The sequence below is a fragment of the Phaenicophaeus curvirostris genome, chromosome 5 (genome assembly GCF_032191515.1).
Source record: "Phaenicophaeus curvirostris isolate KB17595 chromosome 5, BPBGC_Pcur_1.0, whole genome shotgun sequence".
NCBI classification, from domain to species: domain Eukaryota; kingdom Metazoa; phylum Chordata; class Aves; order Cuculiformes; family Cuculidae; genus Phaenicophaeus; species Phaenicophaeus curvirostris.
Window position 1 is genome coordinate 32,785,322 of NC_091396.1, and position 24,825 is coordinate 32,810,146.

Here is a 24,825-nt window from a genome sequence, read left to right on the forward strand (position 1 = left end):
CACAGACCCATCTAGGTTTGGGCTGCTATAACTATGAGCCCTGCATATGGATGGAAGGAAAAAGAGAATTTCACATGTAAACCAAGTCATGTGAGGCAGAAAAGGAGTTTAGGAGACAAGGAGACAGAAGCGAACAAGATGAGGGCATAGGAAGTGAGCTGATGTCTAGAGCAGAGTCCTTTGTCCTCTCCCTTGTACCTCCATGTTATCCACCCTACAATCTTGTTGCTCCTGTTCTGCTTGGCTCTGTTAATAAAAAAAAAAGGTTGAGGACTGGGTTACAGTTTGCCACCAGTTGCCTCTGCTGCTGAGAGCAGAAACCAGTCTAATAGTGTGACTATAAAAATATGGAGAGAACCCTGCTACTTGAAGAAATCCAGCTGGTCCTGAACCTAAATTCAACACTTTGTTAAAGGATTAGAAGAAAATGAGGCTTTGATGTACAGGCACTTATTTGCATCACAGAAGATATGTGACCTCACTCAAGCTTACAGGGCTGTCCTCATGAATTTAATCACTACCACACTGGAGGGTTTTTCCACTTGCATTTCATGTCGTGGCAAGGAGAGACGAAGGGAAAACAAAAAAGAAAATTAGCTGGGTAGCTTGGTAGTCCTAACCAAAAAAGGCATCAGATTGTGTAGACTGATTACTTCAAAAACTTTACTCAGCTGGGATCTCCTTCCAGTAATGCCTGAATTATGGGGTTCTGATGTTTAGAAATTAAAAAGAAATTATGTATCCAGATCTAATGGCTGTTTCAAAGCATGTTAACCCACTAACATCTTCTCAAACTTTATCTTTCTCCACAGCTTTTCTCTCTCACTCCTGGAAAAGGTTGTTTAAACAGTGTGGGTTTGGGAGGGAAGATGGTGTATTTAATCTAGCTTCTAAGTAAAAAAAATATTTTACTAGACTCCATTTTGTGGCATTTCTTACTAGCTCTTTCCTCTCCCTGACTCCCTCCTAGAGCTTATTATTTTCAGTCACTTCAACAGAGTTCCAGCTTCGAAGAGAGGAAGGGCTCTAAAAACAATAAAAAAGGCCAAGACATAAGTTTCTGTCTGGCAGTGTGTCCAGCTGGCGTCTGCTTCCCTGAAATGAGGTTCTGACTCACTCTGGCCCATAATGAAAACAAAATTCTCAATCTAGCATGTTTAACTTAAAGCAATCTCCGTTTCCCAAGGAAGGGTTCCACATGTCACATTGGTATCTTAGGCACACAGACAGATGGCACATCCAGTTTTGTAAATGATGGAATTGTTTAAAGAAGGGGTGAAAGAATGCACATTTTGGGCAAAGATGAGAAAATGGAAATCAAACAGAACTTATTAACATTTTTCATCCATCCTCTTACGGAAAGCATAGGCGAACTTTTTGCTGTACGTTTTCCAGGACATGATCTAGTCCATTTGTGTTTGAAATGACATAACCACTGTGGCTTTTCCCCATCACAGTGGAAAAGAAGAGTTTACCAGCTCACACCCAGCTGGAAGGATATTTAGGCACCTGGTAATTGCTACCTGATCACTCCCAGGTACCTGCTATGTGTGTAGAGCTTGTCTGGTTCTGTGCCCTTCCCATACATCCCCTTATCCTGCTTTCTCACAAGAAAAAAGTTTCAAAGAAGTTGTTTATTAAAAACAGCTTTCATGGGCAGAGAAGGGCCCATTTTAGCCCCCCCAAATTAGTCAGAGCCAGTCTCCTACCTCATCTGCAAAGAATGACCTTATCTAGTTCCTTTCCATTCAACACTCTTAACTGTGGTAAAAGCAGTGTTTCAGTACATCACCAACACTTTTTCTTGATCATAAAATGTGATTTTCAATTAAGTATGGAAACCCATGTTTTTTAAGGCTGTAAATTAACCATTCTGAATACTACTTTAAGGAAAACCAACACTTTTTGTTGACAAATTCAGGTTGGTTTCTACCCCTCTGCCACGCAACAGCGACAGGCTCGATACAGAAGCCACTGGCTGATTTGTTGCCTCATATGTTGAAGAGCTAAACAAAAGTTAGCTTTAAAAAAAGAGAAGTAGTCTGTTTTGGCTTTACAGTAGCTTCCCATTGTCATCATGGCAGTAGTGGTATGGCCATGAGGCACAGGGACAGACCTCACTCCTCTAAAGTGAAGTGTGGAGGTGCAGGATAAGAGACAAGTGGTGGGAGACAAAAAATTTACAGGGAAATCACGTAACAAGGCAAAGCTAGCAAGCCATGTGCACATGGCCCAGTCCCACACAGCCTGGCCCAGCCACTGCCAAGCTCTACAAGAGCAATTTGACGGAGAATGAAACAATTATGCACATGGATCAGCTCTATGTGCAAGAAGGGCTGTGGGTGTGCAGGTAATTTACTGCCACTTATGGTAGAGCGCCCTGCTTAGCATCAAGCTACTGATATACACACCAAACAACAACACTGGGCTCCCAGGTGGGCAGAAGCAGAAAACCAAAAGCTTAAAGAAGTATTCTTTCTTCATCTTTGGGGTTTACAGTTGCAGGTCAGAGGCTGGTAGGTTGGACAAGTGGCTGGCTCCACAGCTGGAGCAGGACCAGCGACAGCAAGTAGCTGAGTTTGGCTGTGTAGAAGAGTCAGAGGGACAAAGGACAGGGGATCTTCATGCCTGGGTAAAGGCTGCCTGTTACTTGTGCTTAGCTGATGTTACTAGCACTGCTGAGATCCCATTGCAAGGCCTATTCAATAACTCTTTTTAGTATCATGAATATTGTAAAACTGAAGCAAGACCTTGGAAAACAGAGTACGAGCCCTCATTAGTAGGTATTTAATTTTAAAAAGTGGTACCTTGATATTCTGCTATCAGCCAAAAATATTATTTCCTGGTTTCAGAGAGCATTTCAGAAAGAGGCAACTCTCCCAGCTGTGTTCAGAGAAACAAAAGCCTCTTCCCAACTGTTTTTTTCTTTCTAATTAGTCCATGATGTGCTAGAAAACACCATATATGTTCTTTAAAGGGATTGATTTACAAATCTTTAACATTTATGGAAACTGCAGAATCAGAATATTTTCGGCAGCATTAGCCACAGAGAAGTCAATTTAAGTTGACTGCAAAACAGAGTAAGGCTTTTATCTCTTCAGCTCCACCTGCACCATATCTAAATGAATGCCCCAAATACTTGAGGTCTCTGTGAACCTCTTTTGAATACTCTTCTTCCTTTTGTCACTAACCCTTGCTGATGTTGTAGCATCCCTTCACATGACAATGTAGAGAGAGATGCCAGGAATATCTGTGCTATCAGTAAGTGCAAGGAGATGGGTTTAAACACCATCCCCTACTATGATAAAAGCACTTGAGTAGACAGACTACCCTGGGCACCTGAGTTCCTCAGATGATCATGATACCCAAGTTTGCTTCTAAATGTTTGCATTCTGAATCTATTTGTACCCAAATTCCACTTATAAAGAGGTTTGTTTTATTAGGAAGAATGTCCTTCTCACCTGTCAGTCTGGAAGAGCAACTCAGACTTATTTGGGAAATAGCAACAGGTATAAAAGAATGTAGGAGTGACAGTCTACTTCACAGCTGTGGCAACACGGACTGTCACGTGAAGGATGAGAGAGGTATTTTCCATATCCAAGAAACAATTTATATATCAGGAGGTTCCTTTCTCACTAGTACTGCGGAAGCATCTGTCTAATAGTGCCTGTAAGAGAGTGACAGCTCTGATCTCAAAAGATATCCATTTACTTTGCACAAATCTGACAGCAATTCAATTCTGATCAACATGGGGATTACCTGACTATGTCCATAGCCTTATATTAGCATGTAAATCAGATTCCTCAAACAAAGAGTTCTAGTAGGCAATGAAGATCGCAAAGTGATTATCTATTACTGCATCATTCCCCTGAAACACCTAAACTTACCAAAATTTTCTCCTCCCCAGATGTCCATTTGAGTATCATATTTTCCCAGGTGGTTAAACCAGGACTTGTTGATCACAAAGATGCCTCCTGCTATGACGGGGGTTCTGGAAAAGAAAACACAACCCCACAAACAAATCAAAAATAATCATATGTATATGTAGCACCACTACCTTCATTTTAGAAGGGAGACAACTTGTCCAGGCCTGACAAATTGTATTGAAAGAGCAAAATAGAAGATCCAGGACATGAACCTGTAGCAGGCTTCTGAGATCCCCCTCACTAGATCATCCTCCTGCCTTTGTTAGATGGTCTAGCTAGCATAAACATGACTAATGTTGTATCTTTGGCATTTATATAAATACAAACAACATGAAGGAATGACACTGAATGGCACTGTCTGATGACTGTGTTCACCAACTAGATGTGGTGTGAGAGACTTGGCTGCATGTACTGCTCTGCTGTTAGTAAGCGGATTGCTTCTCGAGTACAAAACAGGCTCACAAATCACACAGAGCAAGAACTGAACAATACTTTTGTGTTACAAACAGGAAGCTGTCTGTCTATACCAACAAGCGCTGTAACTTTTTGTACCAGGTTTTGTCACATTCTATATTCCTCAGAGCCAGCACACAGCTGTGAGTCTGGCAATAACTGCTCCAGATAACAGTCTCATTTTGTCCATGGACACACATCTTTAGGAGGGGAGGATAATTCTGTGCCCAAATTACTAAGCAAGATTCAGCTCCCAGGTCTTCCTTACACTTCCTAGGTGACTGTTTAGCTCCTTAATTCCTCACCTGGAAGATGAAGGAAATTAAAAAAAACCCAAAGGGATTTCTGAGGCATTGAGAGTGTTAAGTGAGACTACAAAAACAAACATATAGAAGAGGTGGCTTCTAGAGGTGGCAATGCCTACGAGCCTATAATAGCATATAATTACTATTCTTACAATATTCAAGGAGTAATAGTCTCAGAATTAGGGTACAGACCTCAATGCATTCAAGGAAATAACATGAGTTTGTCATCAAGTGAATACTGTGCCATTTTGCCCTCAGCAAGGCACTCCCTGTGTACTCCTTGCCATACAGGTGAAAGCTTAGTAAAGGTATTTGGAGAACTGTACATAGTCCATCAGAGACAGCTACCTTATAGATTGAGTTGGGTCTGTCCTGGACATCTTCTGCTCTATAGGAATCTGCTCCCACTTAAAGTGAAGGCTCCAGTCAAACCCTGAGAAGGAAAAAAAACCAAGTCAAGTAAGTTTCATTGTTATTTTTCTACTTGTTTCAGTGATAAGACTCCACCTTTACATCACAGGCTATCCCTGCTTTCTTTTCCAGACCTCCCTCATGGTCTGCTCAGTATAGCAAGAGTCTATCCTGATGTAGCTAAGAAGTCACCAGCTTCTGTCTTGCATTCCTCATCCCTTAGCATTACAGACCTCTGCTCAGTTCCACTCCATATCTTCAGGATACTGTTGCCAGCATGAGATGGAATTGGTTTTTTGGCCAGTCTGTCCTACGCTTCCCTGCCTGCCAAAGTTATAAGACTTTAATCAAAGGACTTTGTGGAATTTGATGTACTCTGGGAACAAAGTCCTGAAGATCATTGTAACCATCACCTCTTTCAAGATTACTGTTTGTTTACAGTTGACCTGTGGTGGATAGTTCAGCACAGCACACTCACCAACTTTGTGCCATTGTCAAGGGTAGCCACAGAACAAGTGGCAAGCAGCTCACCAGTGAACCCCAGACACAGAAGAAGGAAAAGAGCACCAGGCTCTGTGGGTGACCACAGGGAGAACTGCAAAGGAGTTCAGCTGACAGGAGTAAGGTGAAAAAGTTTTTTAGAAGATGCCATGAGATACCCTGGCAGATAGAAGCAGCAGCTGGAAGTGCCTGTCAGACTCCAGTGTACATGTAGCATAGGGTGGACATGGGCGTATGTTTAATCAGTTAAGTAAAGTAAGCCCTGAAATTGAAGAACATTGTGACAGTGATGCCAGCTCAAGAGGAAAACACTATTTGGGTTTTGGTTTAACTGTGCAAATGATCTGACTTTGCAAGTTGCAGGAAAATGAGGATAGATAGGACAGACCATCACACTATTTTATTGGAAAGTTGAAGAGAACATAATTTTTCATGCACTGTCCCTCAGACATGACTTATATAAGCCATTCATTATACCCACCTCCCCTCAGATCTGCTGATGCTGCCAGGTAGGCAAAATTATCCAGGCTGATAACATCAATAATAGGACTAACAACTCGGGTATAATCCTGAGAGAGAGAGAGAAAGGCAAAAAAAGGCTTTTACTGAGATCAGAAGACAGAAAGCTGCACATACAAATCTTTGCCTGGCTTCTCCAATACCATTCTGGTAGTTGAGCAAGCCATCCGTGGCTACTTAATCTAAACATAGAGATGATGGGTATTAGAAAACCACACATGGAAATGCAGAATGGAGCCTAGGACCTTAACACCCAGAATGGCTGCTAAGAAACAGCTCTTTATTTCCTGCTCAAGTCACAGGACATGAATCACTGTCCCAAACATTTTCGTTTCAATATTCACTGACAGCATACCTTTTGCTCAGCCATCCTTGAATTAACTCATTATCAACAGTGTAGAAATGATCAATCTACAAACAAGGCATCTTCTTAACAAGATGATAAATCAAGACCCCACACTTAAGAATCACAGTGAAAACCAAAAACCCCCATAATATTGTAATATTTAGATATTTGTGATACTTTATTGCCATTATGGGGTATAGAAATTTACAGTTTTCCTTTGCAATCCTTTTACTAAGTAAAAGTTCACATTATAACAATTTTCCAACATCATGAGACAGGGCATTAAAGACAGTCTTGTGCCAGCTGAAATACATGATAAAACTGAGAGAGCTGGCAGTACTACAAACAGCAGCTTGTTATCAGACAATTGCCAACCTTTGTGCCTTTCCTATCAAACCTCCATTCTGTGCCATGCCACAGGTTGTCCTGTTGTGGCCCAGCTGGCCAGGATGGCACATCCTAGGTGAGAGGAAATCACCCATGCATATTCCCCTGGGTGCTGCGGTGGCCGCACAGCCTGAGCGACCCCAGCACCCATCTGGCAGCCTGGTGCTCCAGCCACTACTCCAACCAGCCAGCACTAGGACTGGTAGGTGTTGGGAACTGAAGTAATCTTAAATAGGACTGTTTGAATCCTGTGCTTTGGTTAGCGTTAGTAACTGACTTACTCAGCCTGAGTGGCTGGATTGTTGAGCTTTACATGACTGATATATTGTGACTTAACTAACATAACGACACTGTATAAGTAATATTAATGAAGATTATATGCTTATCAACATGAAATTGGAGTGACCATTACAATTAAAACAAATGGAACCATAATTCTTGGAGATGATGGAAGAGACCATTCTACTTGGAGTCAGCAGAAGACTGATGGGATCCAGGTGTAGATAAAAAAAAAAAGGATTGTGAAGCTGTGTAGAAGCATCCGCACCAAAACCCAATCATCAAAGAGGACAAGGTGTTAAACAATTTGATTGCACAAAAGACACACATTTGCCATGTGAACAGGTGATGTAATAGACTGTGAGGCTTTACAAAGTATAAGAAAATTACTGGGGGAGTCCTTTGGAAGCACACAGCTTGACCTGTAGTAAACCAGCTCTGTGACAGAACTTAGGAGTTTAAACTTTCCTTTAACAGTAGGATAAGTTTGAAATCTGAACCAGGATGCACATCAGAAATACAGGAAATGGGTCTGAAACAGGCTGACTTGAAATCTGCTCAGTAAATAATACTGGAGTCAGCACCCAAGATTCTGCAACTTGGATTCTTCCCTAATGGAACTAGCAAGGCCCTTTCTGCTTAGGGACCCCTATGCCGCTGCTGCAGCTTGACTAAAAGAGTAGCAGTAAAGTAAACGTTTATGGGCTTCTGAGATGCAGGATTCATGGTGGAATAAAAAGCAGAAGCTTTTAAGTCATCAATCCTGAAGTTTCACCTTCTTCCACTCCTTCATATTGAGCCAAGTAGACATGAATATAAGGCAGAATTAGAGCTTCCACCTCTTCTCCTGGAGGCCATTTCTCCATGGGATCCTTTCTTTCAGAGGTGATCAATCCCAACCACTTGCAGGCACAGCTCTGACTCCTTTCATCAACTCTGCCCAGTTTGCTCTTACAGCAGAGCTCTCTCCAGCCCTACAGTGTAGACAGCTGCTAATATTCCAGTCTCTTTTTCACTCTTGCAGCCTTACGTCCATCCTTTCCCACATGAACCAGCAAAGGGACATCCCTGCACTCACAAGCAGCTCTTCTGTGCTAGGAAGCCATCTGCACGCAGGTGGTGTGTGTTGGCAGCTTGGCAGAAGCATTAATGGGAAGAAAATTTTGGCAGTGACAAGGCAGAGGGGAGGGTCCATCAGCAAGAGGGGCAAAGGCAACCATGGGAAAGTTGCCCCATGTGTGCTACTGAAGCAGCTATCCTATGTACACGCAGACAGGACTAGGAAGCACAGCATCTGCAGGAGACCTGACGTACAAGTTAGTGGTTCAAGCATTCACCACTGCATCCCATCACTGAACACCTCTTGCCCTGGCACACTAGCAGAAGCATGCAGAAGCCCATCAGGGAAGTCTTGACCATCTAGCTCAGGCTGTAATTTCCTCTGTGACAGCATGCTTGAGGAGTATCTGTGAATACTCTGTCTTCACATGCACTGCTGGTGGCATGCGAGGGCAAAGGATCCACCAGCACAAGACAGGTCAGGCCCATCCATTCCAGAGGGGGAGATGGTGCTCACCTCTTTCACTCTCTGAAGCATTGGCTGCAGCCACTCACTGTTGACTTCACAGTGACTGTCCAAGAAGGTGAGGACGTCAGCGGTAGCCACTTCAGCTCCTCGAACCCGAGAGCGAATCAGCCCTACAATGAGGAGGGGACAGCAGAGGAGCTTGAAGGTTAGGAAGAGAAACAGCTGAACCTCCTTCAGAAATAAAATTTGTGAAATGCCACAAATGTGAAATTTTGTGAAAATTTTGTGAAAGGCCACACTTCGTGTGTGGCCTTTACAGGGGAAGAGCAGGTGGTTCTCCTGTATCACACCTCCATCAGGAGCAGAGAACAGCTTCAGTAGTGCATCCACTAATGGACACACTGCCAGCTGGGCCCTCCCAGCACACAAAGAATAACCTCATCCGTCACTTTGTCCATGCTACTGAGCTTGCACCTGGTTCCTGCCTTTATGATGTCCAGCCTTCCCCACAGTTACTTTGCTGCTGCCTGCTCAGCGCCTCTCCCATCAGAGCACCCAGCTGCATTTCTCACTGCTTCGATGGGACCAAGCTCTACTCTCTGCTTGTTGCCTTTCTTACTACTCATCTGCTTTATTTCCATTTGTACTTTACTCTGCCCTGTAGTCAGAGATGTCAACCTGGCTCTCAGATGTATTCATACTTTCTTACAGACCATCCGATTACCTGGCATGCCCTTTGTGAACTGAGCAGTGACTTCCATCTCCCCTTTCAGATCCTTGCTCCAGGCCTGCTGTGTACTGACAGGTTTAGAGATAAGCCAGCCCACGTGAGTCAAACTGAGGAGCAGCTGGGAAAGTCAGCATTACCATTTATGCACATAGGAGATATATAAGAAATAACTTTCCTTAATTGTATCTATTTATGATAGATAGATGATTGTTTTCCCTTTCCCACATCTCCTAGATGGCTTGTTATCTTGCAGTCTGAGTTTAAAAAGACAAGACTTACATCCGCATCTATATTCATAAAGATCTTAAAATGCAGTCCTTGTTCTAGCCAAGGCCTCTGGACACCATTTCTCAGTATTTATAGCATTAAATGAGACCCCTGAAGCCTGAAAGTTGATGAACCATGTTCTCCCTCTGCAGAGCCTCCCAACTAGGACAGCAAACTCTTATACTGAAAAAACCAAACTGTAACCATAAGAAACAACACACAAGCAGCTGGCAAGCAAACAGGGCCATGTGGGAAAATCTGCAAAAATCTTTGTACCTACAAATTTTCCACACTCACCTTCTCGCCTGGTGTTTCGTAGACACTTGACCTTCTGGATCTTGGTAAGGAGCTGGCAGTCCTCAGCTTAAGGAAGGCAAAGAAACATTTAACATACATGCATGAATTACTTGGCTTCAGCAAAGAGCTCCAATTAACTGTCCTGCTTCTCCATGGGAGGGGAAATTCTGTTTTTACTTAACACATTAATCAGTCTGACGGTCTTCATGCTGTTGTTAAAGAGTACCCAAAAGAGCACTGCTTGTACGCTGTCCTCCTTGGACAGCTGACCCCATTTTCCTGATACTCTGAGTAGGAGGCCTTTGCCCTCCTGCACTCAGCATTTCACAAGAACAACAGGGCATGTGCTGGCAACATGGCACCAAGCACTGACGAGATGGAGGGACCGCAAGGAGCCAGGACTGTAAATCACCAAAGGGCCAAGAAAAAGAAAGTCCTGTCATACAAAGAGATCTCACTTTCTCTCTTTGCCTTCAGCAGCTCATCTGGGTATTTCCCACCATTTGTTCTCAGGTTAGTTTCTTCTTGGTTTTATTTAATAAAGGCCACAGGGATGTGACCTGCTTCCTTGGAGACACCATCACATTAACACATGGATGCCTAACTGAGGGCTTTGCTGGCAGATTGTCAGAAGCTTGTGCCATCTCTCACTTACTTTGTCCAGGAAAGATGAAAGGAACAGCTACTGGCTCCAGCCTATCTGTACCAATGAGCATTGGGTTTTTAGTTCTCTGTTATCCTCTGTCTATTCCTGCCCTAGCCGAAGCTACAGGAATAATTTCTAACTTTCTATTTTCTCTTGCTCCACCAAGTTCACTCCAGTCTCCATGTTTATTTCACATTCCTTCTCATGTCTCACACCTCCCTTTTACCACTGTCACCCTCCCGCAGACTCTGGGGACAAGGCAAAAGCCATTAGCCAAAATGCACCTCTTGGCAGGTTCCTGCAGGAGCATTTCCACCCTCAAAGATACAGGCCATCTGAAATAGCACTCGTGTGGCCACTTTGGCAGCTGCTGCATCATCCAAGTGAAGCGGCAGGTGCTCTTAATTACAAAGTACCAAGATTTTGCTGGACATCTGTAACAAGGGAAGGCAGCACTCTCATCTTGGCCAAGTCACAGCTTCAGGTGTAACAATCCCTATTAAGTCGTTCATTCTTCGAGAATGGAGCACATCATTCTGACTGTAACTACTTGCCAGAGCTGACAGACTCTTGGTATCTTTGGAGAAACCAAGGCAGATATTAAATCAAAGCATCAGATGTGTGCTAAAGTGCCTCCATGCAGCTGCCTCAGGCAAGTAGCTGCATCCACAAATATCCAGCTGCCAGTGGGAAAAAAGGAGAGCTGTCATAGGATGAGGCCTTTTAAAAATCTTGCCATTTACCTCAGAGTCTAAATGGGAGTTTTGGGCTGAGCCCTGTGCTGCTCAGGTCCCAGAGATTCACTAGTGTTGATCTGGTACACTTTGGCCATTGAGAACTGAATTTCTAGATGCCAAATATGGGATACTCAGGATACTTTGTTGGAGGTGCTCATGAACACCCAACTGCAACAGCCAGGAATAGTTCAGTCCTTATCCAAATCACACACTAAGGCCACCAGAAAGTTAAATCCCTAATCTAAGCATCCACCTTTAAAATTTTTTTAGTCAAAGCTGCATTAAGTATTTAGTTGCAAAATCAAAAGAGCAATACTTCCTTACCTCAGCAGGCCAAGGTGGGCATTCTCAGCTATCTGTAAATTGTTCTGAAGGAGTAATTATCAATTATTATAAGTGGCACACAACTAGATTGTCCTCGAATCTAGCACACAACACAGCAGAAGCAAGAAGTCTTCTGTCACCGCCACCTCACCACTACTACACAACAGTCAGAAGCAAGAGCAACTGTACAGATGGAAAGAGTCCATAGCCTCTTGTCTGCAGGTCTGGTGGGACTCATGCAAGAGATACTCTATCCCTGTGCCAAGTGGCAGAAGAAGATACTGCTGTGCAAAGTATTAACCCTTCTACAGCCTCCCACAGGGACACATGGGATCCCAAACACATGGAGGCAGGCAGACAGTCTCACCCCAGTCTGCTTGCAGGACCCCAGGGAACAATCTTCTGTTGCATCCACATGCTCTCTCTTAGTTTGTAATTACCCACTCTGCTCACGTGCACCCTTGCTACGTACACATCTGTGATAAACAGTTCACAAAATGGTTCATAATGAAACTAGACAGAGATCTCTGGCAACCTGGCCAAAACTGCCAAGCTGACAGAAAGGGAAGGCCCAATGGGAAAAAAAAAAAATCAGGAAGAAGTTCTGCCCTCTCCTATGCATGGACACAAACTAAACACAGAAAAATTTCCTCCCTTTCCTTTTTCTCTTGCACAAAGACAAAAGGGAATCTCTGTGAAGGACGGGACTGAACAGAGCAAACAAAAAAGAGAGAAAACAGAAGGAAGAAAGAAGTGCAAGGGAAATAGGTCCACACTTACGATCTGAGCTGAAGTCATCTACCAAAATGATCTCCTGGATGAGGCTGGGAGGGGTGCGGTTCAGGACGCTGCAGGGACCCAGGGAGGAAAAAGACAATCTCTGTGAGCTGCCATAATAAGGACAATGGTAGGACTGATACAAATTTGTTACGCTATGTGTTACAGCAGGAATACCAAACTCCAGCACTATGGAAGAGGTAACTTTGCACTTGTACCAGGGTTCATTGGCAGGAGCAAAACTGCAAGCAGGTAAACCCCAGAGAGTTATGGCATCCAATCAGATCTTACGGAGACCGACAGCCAGGAAGCTGATGGTGAGACTTCCCTGAAAGCAGCTAGCAAAGGATGCTGCGGCATGCTTTCTGCCTCTAAACACAGAGATGAAGAGGAGAGCACCCCTGGCACGAGGCAGCCAGGAGGCTGTTCTTAGCTGCTAGGCTCTGGGCAAAGCTCATCATTGCCAGGGAGCGGAAAGAGAGCTGACAATCACTCCAGCAAGCAGCTGTCTCAACACCACAGATGAGGTCTGCTTGGACTTTCTGACCAATTCCTTCTTTAAGAGGAATGCAGTTTATTTTGGCAATATTCTGGATTTGGGTTCTTTACCTCTTTTGCTTGTTACACGTCTTTCTGTCAAACCAGTCCTCACACTTGCTGAGAGCACCCCCATTTCCTTGGGCTGGTCACACCATATCCCATGTTACCCTCAAGACTGCACTAGGTTTGCATCCGCAGGACACAGGGGCTTTTACATGCAAGGAGGGGAGATAAAAGCTTCTGCCCACCTCAGAAGTACTGGAACCCTGGAGTCAGAGCAGTCTGATTCTGGACTAATTTGTCCCTCTCATTTAAGACACTTGAACTAATTTTCCATGACTGCTTCAAGTTCCTCCCCTGTGATGAGTGATGAGAACAGCAATGCAAACTCTAGTATTAAAAACCCCAATTCTTTTTTGTTATAGCAATGTCTCTTACTTCAGCAGCATCTGCTGTTCTGATTTTGATACGTTTTGCAGGAAGATTGGTGGCTTTTTTTTTGTTTCTGTTTGTTTGTTTGTTTTATACAGGAAACAGACCACAAGAGTAATCCCATACTCCCAGGAAAGGAGCTGTAGAGCAATAAATTACCATCTTGCTACATAGCATCACTGACGGCTTTGCATACAGAGCCAAAGTTTCCTCAGTTTGGGAGTTTTCTGCTGCCTTACACAGCAAAATCGTGACTGCTCTGCTACTCAGTATCACATCCCACTCTATTTATGCTACTTCGTATGTCTCAGAGTATTTGTATTTTGAGCTTACATGTCCCTAGATGACTGAGCTTGCAAATTTCAAAGCTGAATCTCATTTGCTTCTCTTGGTTCATACCTTTCTGGATCCTCTTGCATGGTGGGGTGGGAGGTGGAGGATGTTCCTCTCTGCATTTGTAAATGCAGCTTCTCCAATTATAGCCATCATCTGCATATTCTGCAGACAAGGTTGTCCTGTGCTGAAATTCTTGTCTGTGCAAACTCAATGCAAAACATAACCAATCCAGACAGGCTGCATCCTGCAGTATAATGGTTGTAAAATGCTGTTTTACACCTCCCAGTAGCCTGACTGTTAGCAATGCTCACATTTTCTCCACAGGTTTCAGGTCTTCCAACTCAACATAATTGAGGAGAAAAAAAAAGCAAACACTTTGTTGCTTCTTCCTCACCTGTCCGCTGATTCCCAGTGAGAAAACACTCCTCGAGGAGCTCACGGCTCATTGTTCAATGCCCAATTTTGCTCTCAGCTCTGCAATAATTTGCTGCAGATCCTTGGGAAAGGTACTTGATGTTTTTGCACTTTGTCTTCCGTGTCTTTTTAGCAAGGAACACAACAATACCAGTTTTTCCCTTCAGTGAGGTGCAAAGATTGGTATAAAAATCAATTAATTTTAGGCACAAAATGTATTATTAGGATCCCAAAAGGCAATTTACAATTGCTTTTTACAGCAGAAACACAGACTGTTCTCTCATCGCATGGGTTCCCTACCTCCTTTGTCTTTTCTCACAGGTTTCTTCTTTCAGTATCGGTGTCTTTACTCTGTTGCATGACACATCAGCATTGCTCTCATCTCTGCTGATTTGTCCATCCCTCATCAGTTCATGGATAATTTAATTTATTCCAGATGTTAGAAGAGTAGTATCTCTTTTTTTAGCCTTTGCTCTAAAATATTCTCCTCTTTTGCCATTACTTACATTGTCATTGTAATGAATTGTTATATCAAATACTCTAGCATTATGACAGCATCCTTTAAATCAGAATTTATACAGGCTCTCTGCATAGGCACCAAACTAGATAGCTATTCAAGTCCACTGACTTAAAGCCTGACTGTTCACATTTACATATCCACCAAAATCAAACAATACTTGCAATACTGACTGAAACCAGAAATAAAGAGAAAGAAAGGGACCAGTCAACAAAGTGACTGATTTTCCCTTCTGTAAGAATGGTAACCTCAGCAGAAGTAATGGTACTGCTTAATGACTAATCAGGCATAGCCATCAATCATACAAAATGCCTTTTGAATGACGGTTATTTCTGAAAGAGAAAGAGATGTGAAACAAGTAACTGGTTGGAGAGTGACAGCTATGTCCTGCCCAGGAAAAGCTGTCGTACAGGCAAGCAGCTCTTGACTGACGCACATCTCCTGCAGGACTAAGGATGCCAGCAACAAGCCATTTGAACTGGCATGTTCACAGGTTCTGGTGGATATTCGATTTCCTAACTCTTTTCTTCACTCCCCTTCTTAGTCTCTTGCTGGATATTTTTAACCACTTGTCCTCCTCTATGCCGAAAATGAATCAACAAAGTTCATCTGAAGGACTGGCCTGCATTGGACAGCCAGAAATTGGGTCAGCATTGCCTACTGATGTGCCAGCCTAGTTCCCCTAGCAGCTCACAGGCTGGGCAGCAGGTCCAGTTGCCTGCTGCCTTTACCTAGGGCAGAGGGGAAAAAAGAGCAGCGGGCAGCCTACATTGCCTCTGAGAACAGGGAGGGACAAGTGACAGGGTGCTGGAGGGAAAATATTAATTGTCCTCACAGTCATTCATTCCTCTATTTCCCCCTCTCCCTCATACAAAGACATTTCTCCCACCATGAAGTGGTAACAACAGCACATCACTCCTATTGCTTCCACCTGGCAGCAGAGGTGCTGGGTCAGCGGCAGCAGGGAGAGCTTGGCAGCTGCCAAGCTGCCAGAGATGCTTGTGTGAGTCCTCATGCACACACATTCAGATGTGGTTAGCAAGAATGGTCTACAGATCAGGATCCGGGCCCTGCAGTTACTATGCTTAGATCAGCCTGAAACCATACTGCAGGAGTCTCACCCATGAGTCATTTCCCAAAACCTTTTGGTACCAGCATTGCCACTTTTAACTTGCAGAGCTGTCAGAATAACACAATGAGATGGTGTCTGGCTCAGGGAAGCACAATTAGGCTCCCTCTAGTTTTAATTTAAGATTAGTCCAGCCCCAGTACCCTTTTCATATATTTCTTTCTAGAATTTCCCGAAGTTTTACAGCTGATTTTTGAGTGCTCAAATTCAGGCACTTACTAGCCAGGCTTACAAAGACCCCAGGTACAAAAACTTCAACTGGTAGTACATATTCTACTCACCTCTAAAGACTGGGCTTCTGAAAAAGTTTTCAGCCATAGAAAATGTTGCTCTTAGTGCTGCACATTTCCATTAGCTGTCATCTTCCACCTCCACTTCTCTTATAGCATCCCCACAGTGTAATTATGATAACTAAATTTGGGAAAAGGCCAATAATAACAGAGGAATCATATTCAACTTTCACCAGCTGCATCTCAAATGCTTACTTCTAATTATCTAAATAATTCTGCTCTACCTGGCTTAAGAAACGTCTTATGGATACAGAAATAATGAAAGGTTGGAAGCCTGACTAGTAAGCAGCTAAGCGGGCAGTGCAATTTCATGCCTCCTGTTGCTTAATATCACTGTGGTCCTCTGCAGACTCACAGCCAGATCATAAACCAAACAGAACAGAACAGTCTTGTCCCTTCTTACTTGACATCCCAAAGTGCTGCAAAGTAATTACATACTATTTGGTGCACTGACTGCATATGCGAACTGAGTGACAATTACACTCACAGCAGTAACTCAGCCTGGCATATTCAGATGTGTTTTGCTGAAAGACAGGACTCTCCATTTACAGAAAAGGCCTTGAAGAGCACCATGAAACCTTCAACTCCCTCTGTAACATCAGTATCAACCTGCAAGTGGGACTCAAGACCCATACCTCTTCTAACAGTGCAGCCATAACCAGAGCTTTCACCTCTGTGTATGGTTCTCAAACCTCTCATGCCTCAAAGACCAGGCTACCAGCCAAAGCTTGGTTGTGTGGCACTGAAAATACTATAGAGCCCAATAAGAATCCAGCTTTGGGGATCCCTCATCAGACAGAGATCAGTCATGGACACTTCTGACATTTGATGCAACATGTGTACTGGCTATAAACTATCTGGCAATGGTCTAGAGGTCTGGGACCAGCTAGAGGTCTGGGAAGCAATGCCATCCACCCCACCATTCACAGCAGAGTCCAGCCACACCATCACAAGAGCACTCCTCCAGTGGCAGCAGGACTGCAGGGCATACAAGAAAGCTGGAGTGGGACTTTTTACAAAGGCATGGGGTGATAGGACTAGGAGCAATGGCTACAAATTGGAGAGGAGAAGATTTAGACTAGATGTAAGGAGGAAATTCTTCACAACGAGGGTGGCAAGGCACTGGAGTAGGTTGGCCAGGGAAGCTGTGGCTGCCCCATCCCTGGAAGTGTTCAGGGGCAGGATAGACGGGGCCTTGAGCAGCCTGGTCTAGTGGGAAATGTCCCCGTCCATGGCAGGGGGGGTTGGAATTAGATGATCTTTAAGGTCCCTCCCAACTCAAACCATTCTATAATTCTATGAATTTGAACAGATGAGTCACTAGTTTTTCCAAGGTCTTTGTTGGGGGACCTGAGTTTCAGGAGACCATATCTGAGAGACTGGTAATACCACATCTTGAGTGCTGTGTCCAGTTCTGGGCTTCTCAGGACAAGAAAAAGAGGGACATGCTGAAGCAGGTCCAGTGAGGGGCCACTAAGATAATTATGGGGCTGGAGCATCAATTGTATGAGATGAGGTTGAAAGAGCTGGGATTGTTTAGCGCTGAGAGAGAAGGCTCAGAATGGCTGCAGAGTTTCCATCCTTGGAAATACTAAAATCTGACCAATAGCCCTGTCAGTTAACCTTGCTTTGAGTCAGCCTGGCCTGTTAATGCAGCACTCATCTGCTCATTAGTACATACCATCTCCATAGGATCTGGATATAAATTTCTCTTTCTATGTGTTACTGATGCTCTGTATGTCATCTTCTCTTCATTTGAATTATCACGGCATCTGGCTATTTGATTGGCTGTCTTGAGATTTTCTTAAGGATGGTTAAGAAACCATGGTTTCTGAGCACCTAACCATTTACTGTCTGACCTATGAAGTAATTGGCAGAAATCTCCCGTTGCTCTAGCAGCACCATAGCTCCAAACAAATAGGCTCATTTTCTGAACAGTGGCTCTGTAGAATTCATTTTATAGTCCTAATGAAAAGGAAATGATAAAGGTAAAGAGGCAAAATGTGTTAATGCTATATATACAGGTCTCTGGAAACACATGAGCACCAAACCTGGCAGACAGAACCCCAGCCTTCTAGCCATGAAGTCAATTTGAAAAAGCCTCTTATTTATTCACACACACATTTCTCTAAGCCCACAGGATCTGACAGGGGAAGTGGTAATGATGAATAATGCATTCCTGTTAGTGATACCATCAGCTCAACCTTCTACCCAGACCAGTCACTCTTTCCTCAGACTCCCGAGGCTGTTACCAGACCTGCTTGCAGGCTTCAGAAACACTTTGAGAAATGACTTGCTAAGTCAGAGAGGACAGAGGGCATTTTTTGAGCAAAACCTGAAAGGAAAAGAGTCTTATGGGTTCTCCGAGGGTGGCAGGGAAGGGAAGGAGCGGCTGGAACATTGGTTTGTGGTACAGTTAATTGCATGCTCCCATCTGCTTGGGGATGCTGGCAGGCCCTATGCCACCTATTTACTTGGTTAGATTTGGCCAATGCTGATAGTCATATTAAGGAGACACTGGTACAAGAGTGTCCTGCAGGTTCAGCAGGGTCTGTGCGCAAAGACCCAGGAACAATCTGGTGGGCCGTTAGGTTGACTAACTATTTACCAGCAAGTGACCCCAAGCACCTGCTCTGACTGCAAGGGCTTGGTCTCTGCAAGACTTCCAAGTTCATTGCTTTCTGCTTGATAGGCTTGCGAGCTGTGCACCCTGCCCTCCCTGAGCCAGCCTCAGCCCTTGTCACTTGCGTCCTAGCAGGAGGCTGTCTCCTTATTCCCATTTATGGAACACAGTCCCTCCCAAGCCCCTTCCCTCAGCTGCACCAAGCAACACACAGTGTCCCCTTTGGTCCTCCCTCACTCTTCCAAACCAAGCTCACACAGACTGTTCCCACATGTGGATGCAGGCTCAGCAGCCCCTTTTCTGTTGTTAATGATACAGGGGCTACATAGTGGCTCTGCATGTAGGCTCTGTCTTTGAAGATACACCCACACTGTCAATCCAAGACCCTGACCCATCCTAGTGGGCCAACTTGAGGGCAGATCACAAGCTCTTGGGGACTGCAGCTTGCCTATTTGCTGGAAAATGCCTTAACCCTCCACCAGTGCCCTTCCAGGCACCATCATGTAGGCAGGGCCGCCACCACTTGCTGAACTCACCTTTTCACTGTGCGCAGCAGGGTGGAGCGCGCTTCATTGTGGAAGGTGATGATGAGGCTGGTAGCTGGCAAATCTGCGTCATAGCGTACAGAAGTGCACCTGCAACACGGAAAAGCAGAAACATTGTCCAGCAGCAGCCACTGCAGCAACATACTTAACATTTCTAAAGTAAAAAGAGAATAACATGCTAAAATCACTTGAGCTGCAGCAAGACAGGCCTCAGAAGCCCCCGCATCAGAGCGGGACAGCAGAGCTTAAGAAGTTTTGAGCCTGTAATAGTTAAACTCATGATGCTGCATGCTGAGGAGAACATGTGGGTTTCATGGAGATCAGGAAATCAATATTGTGGACTCTAGTCCCTGGATTCACCTGTGACTCATGTAAAATATTGCTTACTCATGCATGGGAATCACAGAATCACTAGGTTGGAAAAGACACACTGGATCATCGAGTCCAATCATTCCTATCAATCACTAAACCATGCCCCTCAGCACCTCATCCACCTGTCCTTTAAACACCTCCAGGGAAGGTGAATCAACCACCTCCCTGGGCAGCCTCCGCCAGTGCCCAATGACCCCTTCTGTGAAAAATTTTTTCCTAATGTTCAGCCTGAACCTCCCCTGGTGGAGCTTGAGGCCATTCCCTCTTGTCCTGCCCCCTGTCACTTGGGAGAAGAGGCCAGCTCCCTCCCCTCTACAACCTCCTTTCAGGTAGTTGCAGAGAGCAATAAGGTCTCTCTCAGACTTCTCTTCTCCAGGCTAAACAACCCCGGCTCCCTCAGCCACTTCCCGTAAGACTCGTTCTCCAGCCCCTTCACCGGCTTCGTCGCCTTTCTCTGGACACGCTCCATAGCCTCAACATCCTTCTAGTGGCAAGGGGCCCAGGACCAAACACAGTATTCGAGGTGCAGGATGTGTACATGTTAAGAATGTGTGGAGCTAGTACATCCAGGCATCACTATGTAAAGCACTTCAAATTCTTTGGACAAAGAGCTTTACAGAAAGGGAAAAAACTATTCAGTACTGTGATCTGCATCAGGGAGTTGATGAGGTTCAACACTAATTCATCAGCTGGCAAAGGAAAGCAATTCTACCCATCTTCTCATCTGACTTTGTAATGTTACATGCATACATTCATTCTCATACTCAGAATTAAGATTTAACTCAGGGTCAGCTTGCACCAGGTCTGCTCATAACTTGTGGAGAACAAGGATCCTTGGAGAACAACTCACAGATGTGGATTCTGGATCCAGTTCTGGCAGACACTAGGAATAGCAGATTTGGGCTGACCTGCACTTGCAGAGCGTCCACTTTCTTAACTTCCAGACAGTGTCAAATAGCAGTCAGTCTGCACTGATTCCCTGGCCCATGAAGAGCTCACACCTGAAATTGTGGCCTAGTGTTTCTAACGACTCAAGGCCACATGTAGACTGAATCCATCCTGGCAGGGAATGCAACTCACTTCTTATAGCTGCTACTTGTACTACCACATTTACTTACTATTCTTTTATGGCTGTTACTAAACCGCTACTGTTTTTATCATCATATTCAATCCTAATGGTTTATGACTTTTTCATTTTGATATTTTATTAAGGGGGCAGTAGGTTCTTAGAGCAATTTTCAAACATATAAAGAAGCCTTGATAAAGACTGAAGTGGAAAACCCGAGACTAGACTGAAGACATACCACACTCATTATTGCTTCAAAATAACTCCACGATGTAATGCATATAGAATGTATTAAGGCATCAGGAGTGGAAAATCAGAAGAGATTGGTACATATGTTATTTAGAAAAGTCTTCTCAAGATCTCAGCATTATTACAGCAGAACCACAACAAGGATGAAGCTAGTGCTTGAAAGTTGGCCCTCTCTTGCTTTGGATCAAAAAACCAGCTACATGCTAGGTCAGAAGGAGCTTGTAGGATGTGGAGGCAAATATGCCCAAACTCTGCTTGAGTGCCTGAAGAAAAAGTGACATGTTAGCCGCTTTTGAATTGAGCAGTTTTTAGGCTAGAATATGACACCAGATTAACAGAAAATGGCAATTCTGCATGACAGGAAGACTCACCAGTAACACAGAGCACGGCATCGTTGCCTCTGAGTTACTAGGAAGTCAATCCTGAGTACTGTGCAGAGGAACAGTACTACAAGACTTTCACCTCACAGCCAAGGTCCCAACTGCTTGCATTCACAAAGCACCCTGACAGCTGTCATTGCTGGCAGGCTCACAAAGCTCCATGTCTTCTGACATCCCTTTCACAGTTTCAGTCAAGCTAGATGCCTCGTTTTCCATTCTCAGCAGCAGTGAAGTGTTGCTTTACAACCCTAGGTAGGGTCTAGGTCCCAGCCCAGAGAGATAAGCATTTCATACATGCTTAGTTTACTTCTATTTTTAATTCATTGAAGCAGGGGGGTTTACACTACACTATCACTATCAGACCTTCAGGTTTCAAGGTACAACTTCCATCTTTTTGTACTCCAGAAAATATAAAATAATCACCTGAGCACTACACACAATTTAAGGATGAGTTTAGTTAGTAGAATAAATTCAGCCCTACTGAAATAAGGATAGAAAGATGAGCATTTGCAATCCATTAAGTATTCACTGATTTCACTCATTAGTTTCATTACCACCCCAGCAGCATTCACCCAAACCCTAATGCTCGGGTGGGAAAGAAGCCACCAAACCAGCATCAGAGAGCCAGGGCATAGCAGGTAAGGAGCACCAGAGTAAAGCAAGGCTGCAACAAGAGCATACCTTGCAGCCAGGACAGAGGGTCATTCAGAGAAGCCATGAGTGTGAGGGGACTTGTGCAAAAAACAGCTGCCAGATTAGCAATTTGAGCTGCAGTGGAGGGCATGTGCTGAAACCCAAAAGAGAAGGTATGGACCTGGGAGAAGAGATGCTGAAAAAGCAACAAACTGGGGCCGAATTAGTTAGAGGTCTCTGTGCATTTGAGACCTTTCCAGATTAACCACGAAATACAGTGAAGTAACAGCCTAACCATGGTGAAATAAAAACATCCTTTGCCAGCACTGCAGAACAACTCAGGAGGGCAGTGGACCCCACACACCAAGAAGCAACTGAGGCTTGGAGGAAGAGCTGCACAGTACCTGTAGTGCCTGGTGTCCCGAATAGGCCGATCACTGCTGAGTTTGTCACTCTCTAGCTGATTAAAAGCATGCTGGCGATAGGGGTCTTCTCCAGCCTTCAGCAGCTTGGAGGACAAGTAAGCCTTTTCATCAAAACCCCTCCGGCTGTTCTTCTCTCCTTGGGGAGCCCTTGTCATCTAGAGCGGAGACAAGCATCACAGCATCAGGTAGAGCAGCTGGCTCATGTTTAGACAAAGGTAATAAGTTCAGACACGTCTACGCTAAAGCAGGCCATTTGCCACGTATCTGGAAGTGGCTCAGCTATGGTGGAAGATATGACAGTCAAGAGCTTTGAAAGGAAAGCAGAAAACACTCACAGATGTAGTGTTAAAAACTGCTTTCTCTGAGGAAAATCAAAGGCCTCGTTACCCTTACCAACTGAGCTTGGGATGAAAACTGCTTTCCTGATAGCACAGGCAGAGCCAAATTCCCATTAGCACTTGTTACACAGGACATGTGAGACTTCAGGCATTTGGAAACCCTTCTAGGCAACGCGGGTTTGCGAGCAGCCTCCAGCCAATGTGGCTGAAACACAGTATTTTGAGGAAGGACAGTTTCAGCTTTTTGTCAAACACTATTACATACAAACAAAGAGGTAGTTGATTTAACACGTTCCCTGTTGTGCTTGTCCAGCTTTGCCCAGTCTCACAGATGTCTGTGATAAAGCTGGAAACCGCATGTGAACTGTTCCCAGTCCCAGACCACAGCTAAAACACCTGGGCCATCCCTCTCCTCTCCTAATTTTCCTCTAGCTTTCTGAGGCAACGGTGTCAAAGCAATGACAGCATCTGAAGACCATTTACTAGAGCCAGTGAGAGGGAGAACAGGCACAGTCCTAGCCTGTGCTGAACTCCTGGAGCCTAGATTTCAGTTGGAAACAACATAGAAACTCTAATGTTGTATTTATAACACACTTGGGATTATTTATACAATAAAAGTAGTTCAACAAATTGTCTGTGGTAGATCAAATCATGAAGAATGCATAAAACACCCCCAGATTGGTACAAAGGAGTGCTAGAGCTCCCTAAAACTGTTGGAAAAGGCAGATTGTAGCACACTCACATCTTAACCGAAGTGCTGGACAGTCCCCAGATCTTGTGATCCTTCTGTGTTAAACAGTTTGTATATCTCCAATCCTAGGCTTGATTATGTTTCTCCCTTTGCTGTAAGGCTACCTCTAAGAGTTTTAGAGGGCAAAAGACCAGGGACTGGTCACCAGTATCACACAGCGTTTTGGTTGAGCCAGCTTAGCGGTTTGGGAAACAAGAGACCCAGCACCACACAAAATTCCTAAAGCAGCAGAACACTCAGAAGAACAAACATCTCTGCACCTTTCTCCAAGAAAGGCTACCCTGCAGTGCAGACAACCCTAAGAAAATCAGACAGTTAGGTAAGATGATGGCAAATTAAATTCAGTGTAGACAAGTACAAGATAATGAGCATTAGACGAAACAAATTGAACCACTCATGCAAACTGATGGATTTTAAATGAACCATGACCACCAAGGCTACAAATCTGAGCATCCCTGTGGACAGCTCAATGAAACCCCGCACTCAGTCCACGAAGATGGGAAATACAGCAAATCAAACGCACTGCAAATGGGACAGAGAAAACTGAAACCATCATGAATGCTATTATATAAAATCAGCTCAGCAGCCATGGCAAGAGTGCAAGTTTTGTCAAACTAGTCTCTGGAAGGGAGCTGCTGGGGAATGAAGAGAATTTAAAGGTTAAGACTATTTGATTCGGAGATAAGATGAATAAAGGGAGAAAAAAATTGAAGAACGCCCATAAAATCACGCCTAATAAAGCCAAGGTCAGCCTGACGTTCAGGTTTCCCTTTCTTACCATACAAGAAGCAGGCAAATGTCTTTTCATAGGGAAAAAAAAAGCACCACTATTTTCAACATGAAGAAAAGTATCCAACCACTGCCCAACCAAGCTGCTGCATATGGATTTACTTTAGTGCAGGGCTCACATAGGCACACTTTGGCAGACACTCTGCCCTCCTTTCCACCACTCCAGGCAGTGAGCACCTTGCCTGGTTGTCCCTCTGCAAAGGATGCCATCCTTCAGCCTCCACTCACAGTGCCCACCACCACAGCTCCGGCTGTGCACATTGCTGAGTTAGGGCAATGGCTCAGTAAACTGTATGGCTGGTTTCACAGGCTGCTGCCTAGACTCCCCCTTGAAATTATATTTTCAGTATGAGAAGGAAAGTAATTACTGTAGTACCTCTAGGAATTTAAATGTTTTCCTCCTTTAATTCATTCTAGGCATTTTGTCAAACTTAGCTTCCATTTTTTTTCTCCTCTTCCTAGAAAATGACACTGATTTGTAGCAAAATCCCAGCTTATCACATGCCTCTAAATATTTTGAGGTCACTTGCTTGCCCTTTACTATTTCCCTCTTCTCCCCAAGC

The 24,825-nt window shown here is 44.2% G+C and overlaps 1 protein-coding gene across 1 annotated transcript in view; it reads right to left on the reverse strand.

Moving 5' to 3' along the window:
* GALNT16 (polypeptide N-acetylgalactosaminyltransferase 16) overlaps positions 1 to 24,825 on the reverse strand; it is a 77,678-nt gene that overhangs the window by 17,735 nt on the left and 35,118 nt on the right. Inside the window, exons 2-9 of the mRNA XM_069858266.1 lie at positions 22,364 to 22,539; positions 19,251 to 19,349; positions 12,437 to 12,504; positions 9,950 to 10,015; positions 8,704 to 8,825; positions 6,078 to 6,165; positions 5,033 to 5,117; positions 3,888 to 3,991 (exon numbers count right to left, since the gene is read on the reverse strand). Of these exons, the coding sequence (XP_069714367.1) occupies positions 3,888 to 3,991; positions 5,033 to 5,117; positions 6,078 to 6,165; positions 8,704 to 8,825; positions 9,950 to 10,015; positions 12,437 to 12,504; positions 19,251 to 19,349; positions 22,364 to 22,539 (808 nt within the window). The remainder of the gene's footprint in view (positions 1 to 3,887; positions 3,992 to 5,032; positions 5,118 to 6,077; positions 6,166 to 8,703; positions 8,826 to 9,949; positions 10,016 to 12,436; positions 12,505 to 19,250; positions 19,350 to 22,363; positions 22,540 to 24,825) is intronic.